Source organism: Orcinus orca, chromosome 4, assembly GCF_937001465.1.
Source record: "Orcinus orca chromosome 4, mOrcOrc1.1, whole genome shotgun sequence".
Lineage (NCBI taxonomy): Eukaryota > Metazoa > Chordata > Mammalia > Artiodactyla > Delphinidae > Orcinus > Orcinus orca.
In genome coordinates, this window is record NC_064562.1 from 3793453 (window position 1) to 3809889 (window position 16437).

General features: G+C 38.8%; 1 protein-coding gene across 3 annotated transcripts in view; it reads left to right on the forward strand.

The window, feature by feature from the left end:
* Positions 1-16124, forward strand: part of GLRB (glycine receptor beta) — a 67862-nt gene extending 51738 nt beyond the window's left edge. For all 3 annotated transcript variants that reach the window (XM_004266171.3, XM_033421560.2, XM_049709034.1), the window contains 2 exons: positions 6777-7069; positions 13667-16124. In XM_004266171.3, the coding sequence (XP_004266219.1) occupies positions 6777-7069; positions 13667-13963 (590 nt within the window). In that variant the 3' untranslated portion in view covers positions 13964-16124. The remainder of the gene's footprint in view (positions 1-6776; positions 7070-13666) is intronic.
* Positions 16125-16437: the final 313 nt, after the last annotated feature.

A 16437-nucleotide genomic window follows, 5' to 3' on the forward strand; every position in this document is an offset into this window, starting at 1 on the left:
GACTTGAAAATTCTGTCTCTATAGGGCTTAAATAGTCTCGGGTTGGGGAAGTAATCGAGAGCCTTTTTTTTTTTTTAATTAATTCATTTATTTATGGCTGCGTTGGGTCTTCGTTGCTGCACACGGGCTTTCTCTAGTTGCGGCGAGCGGGGGCTATTCTTCGTTGTGGTGCATGGGTTTCTCATTGCGGTGGCTTCTCTTGTTGTGGAACACGGGCTCTAAGCACGCACGCTTCAGTAGCTGTGGCACGCGGGCTCAGTAGTTGTGGCTCGTGGGCTCTAGAGCGCAGGCTCAGTAGTTGTGGCGCACGGGCTTAGTTGCTCCGCGGCACGTGGGATCTTCCCGGACCAGGGCTCGAACCCGTGTCCCCTGCATTGGCAGGTAGATTCTTAACCACTGCGCCACCAGGGAAGCCCTGATTCTGCTTTCTTAAATCCCACATGCAAGACATCTTGTAGATGGTATTTGAGGCGAAGTGGAGTGTAGGTAGAAGAATCTCAGGGCTAAAGCCTTGGGATTGAGAAGATGAGGAACAATCTATGTGATGTGGTTTCCTAGAATCCTGCCAAGTGGAGAAGGTGTGTCCAGGCGAGGAGAGTGACCAGCCAGCTGCCTGTAGGTCAGGGTTAGGGCTAAAGATTGCCCTTGGCTTTAGCAGCCTAGGGGGTCCCTGGGATCCAGAACAGAGACAGTCTCCATGGAGTGAGGAGAAGAGGGAAGCCTGGTCGGAGTGACTCAGGAGAACGCAGGAGGGGGACCTAGAGCCCTCGGCGTAGACGGCCTGTTGGAGGTCTAGCTGCCCACAGGAGGGGAGGGTGGGGAGATAGCCGGGGGGGATGGGAGCTGAGAGGTTTCTTGGTTTTGTTTTTCTGAGGGGCACAATCCACACACGTTTATTTTTGGTGGAAAACAACCGGTAGTGAAGGAAACAATGAGAGTGGGTAGAAGTGCAGGAGCAGTGAGAGGGGATGGGAGGTAGGAAACGAGGGATTGGCCTTCGCTAGAACACAGTGGATTCGTCCACGGGCTCAGCAAACTCCTTCGGCGACAGTTTGAATAGCAAATATTTGACGTTTCTGTTGAAACCCCGAAATCCGCTGTCATAGCGCTAAAGCAGCCTTAGACGATACATAGCTGAAGAGGTGTGGATATGTCCTAGTAAAACTGTATTTATAAAAACAGGCGGTGGGTCAGATGAGCCTGGTGCAGCGGGTTGACTGACTGCTGGTCTGTAGCGTCAGGAGAGAAGGCAGAGCTGATGGGCACACGGCGAGATGCGAGGGCAGACGTGGTCATGGGGGCTAGCCCCTGATTTTGTTTTCTTAGTGAAATGGGAAGCCAGGTCATGAGTCGCAAGGGTGATGGGGAAAAGCACTGTGGTTCTGAAGGGAGAGAGACTGGTGAAGGGACTGGGGAAATACACCCTGATTGCCTGGTAGGATCGCGGACCTCTGGAGGTCAGTGGTGGTAAATTGAAAGTGGGATCAGTCAACATGTTGACTCATGAAAAGAAAACTAGGGACATGTTTAGGTTTTTGAGATTTATATGTGCTGTTGCGTGTGTTAATGTTTGGTTCTATCTTATTACCGAGTAGCATTTCATAGTATGGCTACACCACCGTGTGTTTCTCCATTAACCAGTTGTTGGGGATTGGGTTGTTTCCAGTTTTGGGGTATTATACGTGATGTGATGAATAATTGCGTACAAGGCTCTGTGTGGGCATACATTTTCATTACTCTTGGGCAAACACCTAGAAATGAAATTTCTGCATTTTATAGGAAAAGTATGTTTAACTTTTCTAAAATATTAGCATAGTGTTTATCAAAATAATGGTACCGTTTTGCCTGATTCGTACTCCTGTGTCATATACTCCCCAAATACTTGATTTTTTTTACTTCTTGTAGTGCCTTGGACCTTAGTACAATGTTGAATACAGTTGTGAGAGATGCTTATTCCTGATTCTGGGTAGACATAGTTGAAGTATTCACTGTTGAGTGTAATAGTGGCTCTAGTTATTACAGATCTCTTAATCAGGTTGAAGAGGTTCCCTTCTCTTCCTAGTTGGCAGAGGGTTTTTATCATGACTGTTGACTTTTGCCAAATGCTTCAATGCTTTCTCTGAGTATATTTAAAGGTTTATATGGTTTTTTCCTTTATTTTGGCAAATTTTACCAATTGATTCCTAGCTATTAGATGAGTAGATAAAATTATTAGCACAAACACGTTCATAACATTTGTTTTTCCTTTTCCTGTCTAGCTGTAGTGAAGTATTCAATCCTACGTACTGATACTGTTAAATTGTGAATTCTTTTTTTTTTTTTGACCACTCTAGATAAAGACTTATCCGTTTTCTTGGTATTTTCAAAACATCAGCGTTCATTTCATTCATTTCTATCTATTTGTTTATTTTTCTTTTTCATTGATTTTGGCTCTTATCTTTTTCTTTTTACTCAGTCTGGATTTTATTTGATCTCTTTTTGATGATTGAAGTGGAAACTCAGATATCCAATTTTAGACCCTTCTTCTTTTCTAACATGGGCATTTAAAGTTACAAATTTCCCTTGTAAGTCCTGCTTTAGCTGCAGTGCACAAATTTTGGTATACTGTATTTTCATCTTCCTTCATTAAAAAAATATTCTCTAATTTCCCTTGTGATTTCTTCTTTGGCCCACGGATTCTTTATATATGTGTAGTTTGGATTCCAAATATTTAGCGTTTTCATGAGTACTCAGATATGATTTGTTTTTAATTTCGTCAGGGAACATACTCTATGATTTCAATCCTTTTATGTTTACTGAGAGTTTGTTAATGGTCCAGCCCAGCATATGTCTCCTGGCAAACATCCCATGTCACTTGCACTGTATATTTGTCACTCTTGGGTGTAGAATTCTGTAGATATGAGTGGAGTCAGGTTGGTTGATAGTACTGTTAAAATCTTTTATGTCTTTTTTCTAGTTATTATAGTTATTGATGAGAAAGTTGTTAAAATCCCCAACTCTAATTATGGAATTATGCTTCAGGTATTTTGAAACTCTGTGATTAGACCCACACATATATATAATTTTATCTAAAAAGAAAAAAGAAATAATATTACTGACAGATTAAATATCAGGATATTCTGTCAATACGGCTATTTTGACCCAGTGTATCTTTCCTTTTTCTACTTTTTTTCCCCTACATTGTTCCAAAAGATTATGAAATCAATTTGCCAATCTTTTCCTTCTATGGGCTATAATTTTTATTTTCTAAAATTTAGGAGAAGAACATATATCATTTACCCTAGACTCATTTTGCTTTTTAAAATAAAATCAGTCTTGTGTTCTAGTTTTATTTTTCTTCCTATCTCTTTTTGATTTACTTTTCCCATTGTTAACAAGTATCAAAGCTTCCTCTGCGAACTTTAGGTAGACTTTGTCTTCAGCTATTTCTTTAAGTATAAAAGTAACTGTGGAGGTAACATCTTACACTTTTTACCCTATGTAAACTTTACTTGTAACACATTCTTTTTCTGGTACATGAAATGGTTTAGTTGCTGCTAAAAAGGATTTTTTTTAAACAATACTTTTTAATTATAAATGTAAAAAGATGAATAATTCAGGTCGCAATTCAGACCTCTAGCAGGTCACACACAGTACCTTTCTTCCTTATTATAGTCTTTTCTTATCATCTGGAACAGTGGTTCAAGATCTTTTTGATTATAAGGATCTCTTTCAAAAATGTCAGATATTATTTCTGGATTCCCACATGGTAGTAATTGTAGTTTTCCTTTTAGTATCCTTTGATTAGAATGCTGTGCAATGATAACATGCTGATGTAATAATTTAACAGTATTTCTAAATGAATTTTCATGTTATTAATCACAACTCCATATAAGAATTTGCTGCATAGTGTAGTTTGTCTCAGTATGGGATAAAGATGATTTCAGGTTTAGACAGTAGCTGTTGGGCACAATTTCTCCTTGATTTGCTCTGTTGGTTCTATTTGTTGTTAATAAAAAATACTACCGGGACTTCCCTGGTGGTCCAGTGGTAAAGAATCCACCTTGCATTGCAGGGGACGTGGGTTCGATCCCTAGTTGGGGGACTGAGATCCCATGTGCGGCAGGGCAGCTAAGCCCACGCGCCACAACTACTGAGCTTGCGTGCCACAAACTACAGAGCCCACACGCTCTGGAGCCTGCATGAGACACTAGAAAGAGAAAACCCGCACGCCACAACTAGAGAGAAGCCTGCGGGCTGCAACGAAGACCCAACACAGCCAAAAGGAAAAGAAATAAAATAAATAAATAAATGAAATACAAAAAAAATATCTCTACCTCCCCTTTCTTTTCCTTTTCTTTTTTCACCCTTTTTCTTGCTTTCCTTTTTCAGTCTTCTAGGTTTTGGTATTCCTCTTTTAGGCAATAGATTGCTAGAGTATATGCTATTAAAGAATTATTTTTCAGATGTTTCCTCTGAGATTGTCTGAACGAGAAATCTGTGGACATCCCATAGTCAATGGGAGTTCACTATCAATAGTGGTCTCTTAAATAAGGATTTTATCACTATAAAGTTCTTTCTGCATATTGATGAGCTAAACAACTTTATCTTCACCCTGAATTCTTTATAGAAGTTTTTTTTCAGGTTAACTATTTTATGTAGTTAATTTATTAATACTTTGATTTATATTATTTGTTAGCCATAACTTTTAGTAGATGTAGACCTCACGCCTGTTTATCAGAGTTGATAGCAATTTTACGACATACTCCCTGATTTGAAATCTAGACTTGGTTTGTTTTTGCATTAGGGAGAGAAAGTAACAAATGACAGATAAGGACTATATGTTTTAAACACGTTATAGAAAAATTATACCAAGAAGTCCTGGAATTTATTAGAGAGGTGCTCCATTAAGTGGGGATAATATATTAAGAACACAATATTGAAATTATAAATATCCCCATTTTTTTGAATGATGGGTTTCACATTTCTTTTTATTGGTTCACAATGTAGTAAAATTCAGGCAGCATTTCACTATGAGTTACTTAAACAATGATGTAATCTCATCTGAAGGCCATGTTAAGTTAAGGCTGAAATATTTGTCCGGAGAAATATTGGCTCAGATTTCTTATTTTAGGATAAAAAAACAAGTGGACGTTTCCTATTTTAATGTGATTTCCTGAAGACAAGGCACACAGTGAGGTCCACATTCTCTTCCTTCTCAACTGATCTCCATTTCCATTCTTACATCTTCGAAATGATACAGATCTTATTGGAATTGGTCACCATGGTTTTTAACTTAACGCCTGGGATTATAAATATCTCCCAAATGTCCATTAATATCCTATTATTCTGAATCTTTCTCTGCTCCTTTGACCTCCTTTTTCTGATGCCTGAGCCTCTCTGGAGTCCCCTCCCTTTCCACCACAACCTCCCCTGAACGATACTGGCCAATCTGTCCTTCAAGAAGGTCCCGGGTGCCCTGTGCTGAGTCGTGGTCACCAGTTCTTTGTTTCTCGGCCTTTATCTGGCCTAACTCGGTGTTTTCTTTCCAAAGTCACATCTTTTCTATATTCTCCTCTTCCTATATTTCATGGGTATTTTCCCAGTCATTCTGTTTAGAAGTTTGTCTCAATCTTTTCCTTCTTCCTTTAAACAGTAATCAAGTTTTAAAAAATGTTTTCTCCAGAATCCTTTCACATTCATCCTATCCTTCATTTTCTTATTCTTTGTTTCTGCATCTCCTATATTTTTCTTTCTCAGTTTATTTTTTTATCCCTAGAAGAGTGACCTTATTGAAATATTCTCTTGATAATGTCATTTCTCTACCAAATACGATAAAAGATCCACCCTAGGACTTTGAAGGCCTTCTATAATCTGGCACTATTCTCCATTTCATTCATAAAGTTGCTAATATATCAGGATAAAGATTCAGGTATACTACTAAATTTACTACAATTTGATACATTCTGTGTTATTGATGAGCATGAAATGCTATGGAAACACAGAGAATGGTGTCAATATATGCTACTTCAAGGCTTGTTTTTGATTGATTGATAAGCTGACATAACATTTGATTAAGAATAAAAAAATAACTTGGGAATATGGTTTGCTAAATTAATGCCCATAGGTATAATTAACTGAGTTTAGGGCAATGTTTGAGAAGATCTTGTATTTTTATGTTACTTTTCACTTCCAGGTTAGAAAATGTTAAAACCTATATTAACTTTTAAAACATAGTCCTGTTCATTAGTTTTCTTCAGGATAGAGGATAATTACAATATAATAATAATATATATGTGTGTATATATATATATATATATATGTAATATTGTTTCAATCTGCAGAAGTTATATTTTACTAAAAGCCTTTCTTTCTAGGAGAGAGTCTCTTAGTTCTTCAATATTAAAAAAAAAAAAATCCCCAAAACTCCACACCTTTCAGGAGCCTCTGAAATGATGCAACTGGTGGAATATATATTTTTCACTGTTTTAAATGATTATTGATACTAATATAGTGTTTCCCATATTCCCAATGCAAGAGCAAAGAGAACCAAGTACATCTTTCATTATTAGGGTAATAAAAAATAAATATTTATTTTTTAAAATGTTAAGTGTTTACACCCACATTCAATAATTCTTACATAAGAAGCAAGTACATGGTATTTCTTCTACTCTTTGAGTTTTAAGGGGACCTGAGGGGCGTTGAACGTTATTGGAGGGGGATTTCATCAAAGAACAGTGATCGTAGAACATTTCACGGGAGTAAAAGCAACTTGAACTCCTGTTCCTGTCCCGCAGGAATCTTCTCAGTGCTCAGCTTGGCCTCTGAGTGCACAACCCTGGCTGCGGAACTTCCCAAGGTGTCTTACGTGAAGGCTTTGGACGTGTGGCTCATCGCGTGTCTGCTCTTCGGGTTTGCGTCCCTGGTGGAGTACGCGGTAGTCCAGGTGATGCTCAATAACCCCAAGAGAGTCGAAGCGGAAAAAGCCAGAATTGCCAAGGCTGAGCAAGCAGATGGGAAGGCGGGGAGTGCCGCTAAGAAGAACACTGTGAACGGCACGGGCACACCTGTTCACATCAGCACCTTACAGGTAAGGACGACGTCGGCCAGCAAAGTGCATTCTGCGGGTTGAAAGGTTTGGTAGAATTGGTTCTCACTCGTTTTTCTCTCACAGATGCAAAGGGACTAAGCACAACCTACTTTTTGGAAAAGAATAGAAAACACTTAGGTCCAATAGTAACCGAGAAAAAAATCAACACTTTATCAAATTACTGGAGAACTTTCCGTGGAGTTTAAGGATGCTTCAATTCCTTTGCTCTGATGGTCACCACTGAATGTGGAGGCCTTGCCCAAGTGACAGACCTTCCTACTCTTTCTCATTTGACAAACCTTTGCGAATGGCCAGGGGGCTGAAGGCTTACGGGGCCCACGTTCTTGAGTCAATCTCCCACCCATTCCCCATCAAGTTGGAGAGCTTCACAATGCTCATGTCAGGCAGGCTACTTCTTTACTGGGTGCCTGGCTCATAGGGAAACTATGCCCATGGCTTCGGATTTGTCCAGCGCAGTGAGTAGCTAGAGAAGAACTGAACAGTTAAAACCCATGACCTTGCCTTGTCACTTGGTGATGGGTCTAAGAATAGCGGACCATGCCTCTAGATTCAGGTACTGATAAATCCTGGAGCCACAGACCACGTCATGGATTGAGGACAGTTGTCCACTCACTCCAGCATGCCTGTACTTGATGACCTCTAGTTGAGAAGACCCTAGGCCAGGGGACTATTTCCACTGAACGTAGCATGGTAAGTTCCACAAGAGACTAACAGGTCCAGACCATCCTACAGCCTTGGAAACCTTGCCTGCATCTGGCCCCAGACCATGTCCATTTGCTGACCGCCACTCCTACCAACACCTAGAACGTTAGACACGGTTTTAGAGACAGAGGCAAGCAAACTGTTCTTACGTGATGCTGTCTGCAGGTCTTTTTTAATTTTTTTGTTTTTTTTTGTGTGTGTGTGGTACGCGGGCCTCTCACTGTTGTGGCCTCTTCCGTTGCGGAGCACAGGCTCCGGACACGCAGGGTCAGCGGCCATGGCTCACAGGCCCAGCCACTCCGCGGCATGTGGGATCTTCCCGGACCGGGGCACGAACCCGCCTTCCCTGCATCGGCAGGCGGACTCTCAACCACCGCACCACCAGGGAAGCCCTCTCACGTTTTAATTTGTATATTTAGATCATTTAAATTTAATGAACTTATTGATATATTTAGGGCTTCAGTCTATTTTTTTTTAATTTTATTATTATTTTTTATTGGGGTATAGTTGCTTTACAATGTTGTGTTAGTTTCTGCTGTACAACGAAGTGAATCAGCTGTATGTGTACGTATATCCCCTCCCTTTTGGGCCTCCCCTCTCCACCCCTGTCCCACCCATCTAGGTCACCACAGAGCACTGAGCTGAGCTCGCTGTGCTATACAGCAGGTTCCCACTACTTATCCGTTTTACACGTGGTAGTGTGTGTACGTCCATCTCAATCTCCCAATTCATCCCCCAACCCCCATGTCCACATGCCCATTCTCTACGTCTGCACCTTTATTCCTGCCCTGCAAATAGGTTCATCTCTACCATTTTTCTAGATTCCACATATATGCATTAATATATGATATTTGTTTTTCTCTTTCTGACTTACTTCACTCTGTATGACAGACTCTGGGTCCATTCACGTCTCTACAAATGACCCAATTTCGTTCCTTGTTATGGCTGAGTAATATTCCATTGTATATATGTGACACATCTTCTTTATCCATTCATCTGTCGATGGACACTTAGCTTGCTTCCATGACCTGGCTATCGTAAATAGTGCTGCAATGAACATTGTGGTGCATGTGTCATTTTGAATCATGGTTTTCTCAGGGTGTATATTTTGTGTCCTATTTGTTCTATTTTTAATCTCTTTCTTCTTTCTCCTTCTTCCATGTGGACTGCTTGAACAGCTCCTAGAATGACATGTTGAGTTTCCTGTGTTGTTTGTAAGCATGTCACTCTCTTGCTTGGAGGCTGCTCCAGGTGTCCCATTATATACACATGACTTTATCACAGTTTCCTGATGTCACTCTGTTGCCACTTTGTGTGATGTGTAGAAATGCTACCTCCCTTTAACACCTTTTGCTTTCCTCTTCACATGACAAAATTATTGTAAATACCTCTTAGAACCTAATTAGAAAGTGTTACACTTTTTGCTTCACCATCACACATAATTTGGAAAACTCAGAGAGAGAAGGAAAGTTTATTGTATTTGTGCCTATTTTTGTTTACTTTGATCTTTCTTCCATTCTGATATTCCAAGGTTCTATCTTTTATTGTTTCTTTCCTTTTAGAGAATTGCCTTTATCCATTATTTTGGGTAGCACTGCTGGTAACAGATCCTCCTAGTTTCCTTCATCTGGGAATGTCTTGGTTTCCCTTCATTCCCAAAGGATCTCTTCACTGGGAATAGGATCCTCGGTTGAAAGTTCTTTTCCTTTGACACCTAAAAAGTATTGTGCCCATTCCTTCTGGACTCTGTGGCTTCTGAGAAGAACTCTGCTTCATTCACACTGTTTTTCTCCTTTAGGTAAAATGTCATTTTTCTCTGGCTGCTTTCAAGATTTTTTTTTTTTTTTTGCCTTTAGTGTTCAGAAGTTTAATTATGTATTTTGGAGTGTTTTTTTTAGGGTTCATCCAGTTTGGGGTTTGTTCAGCTTGTTAGAAAAAAATGCAGGCGCATGCTTCTTGCCAAATGGGAGAAGTTTTCAGCTGTTATTCCTTTGAGTACCTTTCCTCCATCCTTCTAGGACTGTGACGACACAGATGTTAGATTGTCTGTTACAGGCCCACACGTCACCAGTGAGGCTCTGCTCATTTTTCTAGTAAGTTCTCTGTTGTTACCACCGTGAAGTCACACCTAAGTCTTCTGGCCCAGAAATATTGCCTCGGGTGAATCGCTTTTACCTGTGTGCAGATTCAAGCTGGAAAGGACCACAAAGAAAATCTGAGAGGCTACAGTTTGAAGCCTTTGGAAGTTCTTATCTTCATCATTTTTTATCCTTGACAGCCTCATTATCGTAGTACCTCATTTTTGCTACCAGTAATTTTCAGAAGTGACAAGTTTATATGATGAAAGTAAATGAGACACATTTTCATATGAGGAAAAATGGGGAAAGTATAAATGGGAGATCTGCAGAACCAAGATCACTTTTAAGAATGTGTGGAGTGGGGTTGCTGTCTTACTTATAAGTAGCTCATTTAATCCCTCTGCATGTGATATTATAATTGTTTAAAATAGCACTTATATTGTAAACTCTTTGTACTCTTATGTACATGTTTGATTTGATAATGATGTGTGGAGAGTATTAACTAAAGAAAGTTGTGTTTGTGTAAAGTCTCTGATGAGCAGAAGAAGAGACCAGCGAATGAGGTGATGAATTATGAGCTGTTTAAGCAACTAGAGGACTTCTCAGTATGGAACCTAATTTTATTGCTTATTCAGCTCTGACACGTCATTAAAAATTACTTCTGCAGCAGACCTACTCTTCACCAACACACACACACACACACACACACACACACACACCTCATTTCAAATATAAGAATCTGCAAATACGTTTATAGAAGAGTGTTCAATAAACTAAATGATTAAGCATTTAGTGTAACCAAACTGAAGTTTTTGGAGTGATTTTTCCTGTTATCACTTCAACATTGAAGTAATTATTCTTCCCTTAACTATTTCCTAAATTTAAACAATCTCTTGGAATAAATGTAACATTCTATGTCTACATTTTGAATGAGCTGTGTAGGTACAATTATATAATGATTAAAATTGCTGGCAGGGCTTCCCTGGTGGCACAGTGGTTGAGAGTCCGCCTGCCGATTCAGGGGACGCGGGTTCGTGCCCCGGTCCGGGAAGATCCCACGTGCCGCGGCGCGGCTGGGCCCGTGAGCCATGGCCGCTGAGGCTGCGCGTCCGGAGACTGTGCTCCGTAACGGGAGAGGCCACAACAGTGAGAGGCCCACGTACCGCAAAACAAACAAACAAACAAAAAACGAACAAAATTGCTGGCAGAATCTAAGAATTTGTTTATGTAAACAAAACACTAGAAAATTTGAAGTGTTAATATGTATGACTTAGGTTATAATATCATATAAATTGGGCTACTTGTCCAGTTACTTATAGATACTGAAACTACCCCTAAAGCCATGAATAAAATACGGTTCAGAGTAAATGCATTTCTGTAGTAAATATGTATGGCCTTCTTTGTGCAAAAGTAAAAAGAACTGGTAGGAGTCACGCTTCCTGAGTTGCTGTCAGAAGCCAGAGGCCTCCTTTGTTTTGATACGTGATTCTAAAGCACAGTTAGTGCTCTTGGAGCAGAGGATTCTAAGTGAGAGAGAGCCTGGGACACCCACGGAGTCCCAGAGCTTGCAGGCTGCTCTGAGAGTCTGAGAATAGTACAAAGGTTTGATATGGAGAGGCTATTCCCAACTTCTCTTCCGATCAAGTCGTGATTCAGTCTTTACACGAGTTCGCTGACACACACTGAGACTTACCCATTCGTCAAACAGTCCTGGAAAACCAGAGCTTCAAATGCGGTCTTCTGTCTGGGACACTTACCAGGAGGGTATGTGAGTGTGAACGTGTGTATATGTGTGTGTGGAGACAGAGCTTAGGTGACAGACTGCTTGCTGAAAGTGACCTTTTAAGATTTCAAATTGGGGAATTTAAATAAAAGGCCTGGAAGTAAATTTTAAATATATGTTTTCACAATTCGTGATATATATATATATAATATATACATGAACGATTTCCCAAAGTCTCATTTAAATAACTTAGATTCTCGTTGCTAGCTTTGTTCTGTCTCATTCCATTGATCAGTCCCTATTTTTTGCCAGACATTTTCCTAGGCACTGGGTTAAATTGATGTGGACCAGAGCCCGGACCAATGGTAGCTCCGTCAGGATATAGCTCCTCTTTAAGCTGCACTCAAAATGGGTCCTCACCATGGGGAAGCTGGGACTGTACGTTAAAAAACGGGGAACGGTAATCCTCTTTCTTCCGGCTGGCCTCCTTTAGCTCCAAGTCCCGTCAAACCAGGACGGAACTAAATCGACACTTTCTAAATATTGTAATATGTTGGTGATTCACATTTTTTTAACCTATAAGACATTCAGAAAGGATGAAATTCCAGTGCCTCAATCCCCATTCCTACTTATCAACATTTTCTTGTGTACTTTTGTACAATTATATTTACATAAACATCTTTTTCAAAAATTCTTACCCAATAGGATTGTACAAATATCTATGGGGCATAAAGATATAATAATAAAGCCAACATTCATAGATCAGCTTAAAAAAATAACATTACCAGCACTTGTTCAAAATTGAAAAAAAAAAAAAAAAAAAAGGAAACAACCTAAATGTATAAAGCCAGAGGATGTGGTGACACATTTTCATTCGTTTTTTCACTCAGTGTATGTTGGTTACCTTTGCTATCCACCTCTGAGCACTGCCATCTGGCTTTTGCCCAGAAATTATGCCTCAGTGTTTGTTCGGATAAAGGATACCGTCCTGGTACCTGAAGGGCTGCTGGGGAATGATTTGTTTTACGTCTTACATTAAGCATCATTTTTACCCAGCCATAATCTAGTAAATGTGAATAGAATCCACATAAGTAGTCAATGTATTATTGTAACTAAGGCAAAAACTAGAGTGTACTAGTGTACAGTGACATGGTTTCCTTTTTCGGTAAAACAGTAAATATTTTAGTGAAGATTCCCAAGGTGAATCCCAAAGGTCGGGAGTAAGAACAGTGAAAGATGAAGCAGTGGAATCATGGGCTCCCCCTTCTGTGGCCTTTCCTTAAGCCACTGGTCAGCCTCTGTCTTTTCCACGAGCTTTTCTGACGGCCAGAGAGAGTTCAGTGTGAAATAATTATTCTGTATATTGTAGGGAATTGAGTCAAATGTAGTACTTCAGAGATGATCAACTGAACAGTCTCTGTAGCATATGATCTGGCTGAAATAGCCACAGTTTCTTTGGATTTTCTGAGTTTGGATTCTCTGGCTAATTCATCTTCAGGCGGCAAGTGAGGAATGCCTTTCGTTGGTCAATCTTTGGTTCATGATCATTGTGACCATTTTTAGTTCTTACTTGTGAGTGTGGTTTAGAGACACAGTCTGTCTCATTGCAAGGATAAATGCCTCAGTCTTTTATAAACAACCCAATTTGGCAATAGGATCCCTGGGGAAATCAAAGGTCAGAGGTACCAGAAGACGTTTGTATTCTGTATGTTCTGCTAATATGATCTGTGTCATGGTTAAATGTTGGATTTTCATTTATTGGTCAGTCTTTCAACTGAGAACTCTCACAAGCCTGGGAGCACCTAAGATAAAGGATGATTTGCGCCTTGATCCCTTAACATAAAATAACCTACCAAAAGTTTATTCCATGACATAAGCCTTGTTGTATAGGCAACATTTTAGAGCCCTAAATGTTCAGGTGATTCCGTGGTTTAATCAGTTGACTATTATTTCTGTTTGACAAAGAGACATAATAGTCAACTGAATAAACCATCAGATTTTTAAAATATCTTTTTGAAGACGTTTTATAAATAGAAAAATTCTAAATATCCTGTCTTTAATTTTTATTCTCAGGTCGGAGAGACCAGATGCAAAAAGGTTTGTACGTCCAAGTCTGATCTGAGATCTAACGACTTCAGCATCGTGGGAAGCTTACCGAGAGATTTTGAATTGTCCAATTATGACTGCTATGGAAAACCCATTGAGGTCAACAACGGACTTGGGAAATCCCAGGCCAAGAATAACAAGAAGCCGCCTCCTGCCAAACCCGTTATTCCGACGGCAGCGAAGAGGATCGATCTTTATGCAAGAGCGTTGTTTCCTTTCTGCTTCTTATTTTTCAACATTATCTACTGGTCTATATATTTATGATAAACCTTTTCCATTCGTATAAAGTCAAGTCCCATTGCATTGTGAACAACCTCGTTCATTAATGCCAATCTGTGAACATTCTTTGCACTTTCATAGCAATATATTGCATTTTGGATGCCATTGGAGTGTAATACAAATATGGCGCCTTCATCATGTGGAATGGCAGCATGATCTTGTTACGTCTGTGCTCTAATCATGATGTATTTATGTAAAGCAAACATAATTGCTTTAGGAATAAATGAAGGATAAGCGTACTACGTAAAATAGAATCCGAACATTTCTCTCCAGTTAGTGTAAATTGCAAATATTCTGATAATTCTGATAATAAAATGGGGTGCACTCTGAACCCTGTTTTGTCATCATCGCAATGTACGTAGTGTTTCAGATCCCTTTCCTTGTAACTTTCGGAGAAAGCCATCTTATTCTTGTACAATTTTAGATGGTATTATCATAGATAAAGCAAAAGTATATTACATATGGTATAACTTTATAAGTAGAAGTATATCAACTCTAACTACATGAGCTCTGTGGAGAAATAAAGTTCAAACAAATTCCTAATTTGCAAAAGCAGCTCATTTTAAAGTGTGCCTGTGTTGTCAAATGCCAGATAATAAAGCCCAGTGAGCATTTTTGAAACAAAGGGAAATCTAGATTTACCTAAATTCGTGCTGAATTCTGGTTTCTCATAAAATAAAAATAAAAGGAGATATATTGATTAAATATTTCTGATAAAAGAAATTCTATTTAGTCCACTTTAAAACCTAGATATATTTTCATGGATTTTATTTTGTTGATACAGAGTATACAAAATCATTGTGCCTTAAAAAGAGTCATAAATATTTTGAATTGGAATATAGCAATGAATATGTGATTTCATACCATTTGTAAGAAACCAAGAGGAAAATACCTTCTTACTAGAAGTAACTTGAGTTGGGAAGAAAAATCCATAATCATTAGAGGATTTTAACTTCTTTATTTTATTAAAATGCTCACATCTTTTAAAGTAAAATTAAATTTTTTTCCTGAATTTCTTTTTTTCTTATTTGAATAGTGTTTGATTTTGTTACAAGACATTTAAAGGTTAAGTAAACGATTACTTAGTTAGATCTCACCTCCATTTGTATCTTCTTTCTTGCTAAAAGTCCAGGCTACTTGGATTAATTGCTTTGGTCTTATTCCAACTTGCAAAATAGGTACTTTCTGGTCTATAAGACTTGTATTCCCTAGTAATATCAGAGCCAATGTACCTTCTTATTTCTCCGTAGCTGATACTAGGACTATCAGTAATCCATGTAACATAAACATAAGACCAAATAAGTGTATTTACATTATTTGGAGAGTTTGCAGCAGCTGAGGGTTTGGATTGTCAATTCAATAATAAAATGTGTTTACATATTGTTTATGCAAATTGCATCTATAATTCGATGTTATTTTATTGAAGACTTTAATTTGTAAGAGTCACTGATTACTGAATCTTTAAAAGACGAGATATATCTAGTCCTCTGCGGTCCTTCAGCACCCTCTAGTTGCAAAAGCACAGTCACCTGAGTCACTTTAAAAATGCCACAAGTCGCCCTGTTGATGGACTTCAACATCCTGCTAGGACCCGGACAATAACATCTTAAACTCTGAGAGGAAAAAGCGTCTTGGATAATACTTAGACCATTTAAATTTGTAGTTATAATAATTATATTTGCTTATGATCTCTGTTCTTCATTCTTGCCAATTTCATTCATTTTAGGGAGTTTGATTTAGATATAGAGTTTTAAGTGGGAAATGTATGAAATGGAAGACAGTTCTCATTCCATAAGAATTTATTTCTTGAAAATAATGTGAATGAATTCCTTTCTGTAATACAATATTGTAACCTCTTAAGATCCATTTTAATACCCAAATATATATAACTAGCTATCCCAGGATTAAGTGTGTATGTATAACTACAAATGGAACATTACGCAATGATCATAAGGTAGTACAATTGGTGTCCACTAACAGTTGCTTTCTATTGTTATCTTGAGAATTTAGTCACTTAACCCCAGGGTAGTTCTGATCTGTGTACTTTACATATTATGTCTTTCTAGGAAACTTGCAGTATATTTACCTGGATGTCAGTATCGCAAATTCCATGTTTCCAAAATAAAAAAGATCTTCTCCTTACAAATCAGCCGCTTCTCTTATTTTCTGTTTCCAGTAAAGCCATCACTATTCCAGTCCCCCGTGGGCCATCTGCCTTCCTTTGTCACACGGTATACCCTGTCAAGTTCCAAGTCCTAAAATTTCCCCCCTTACACCAACCACTGCTTCTCCATTTCTGCGGACACCACCCTAATTCAGTTTCCCTTTCCCATGCATCAGACAATTACAGCAGTCTACAAACTTACTTTGTGATGTTTATTTTGTAATGGCATAAGTAATACGTGAATATCTCGACGTATTAGAAAAACAGGTGTGTCTAAAATACGTAAGCCCTTAAC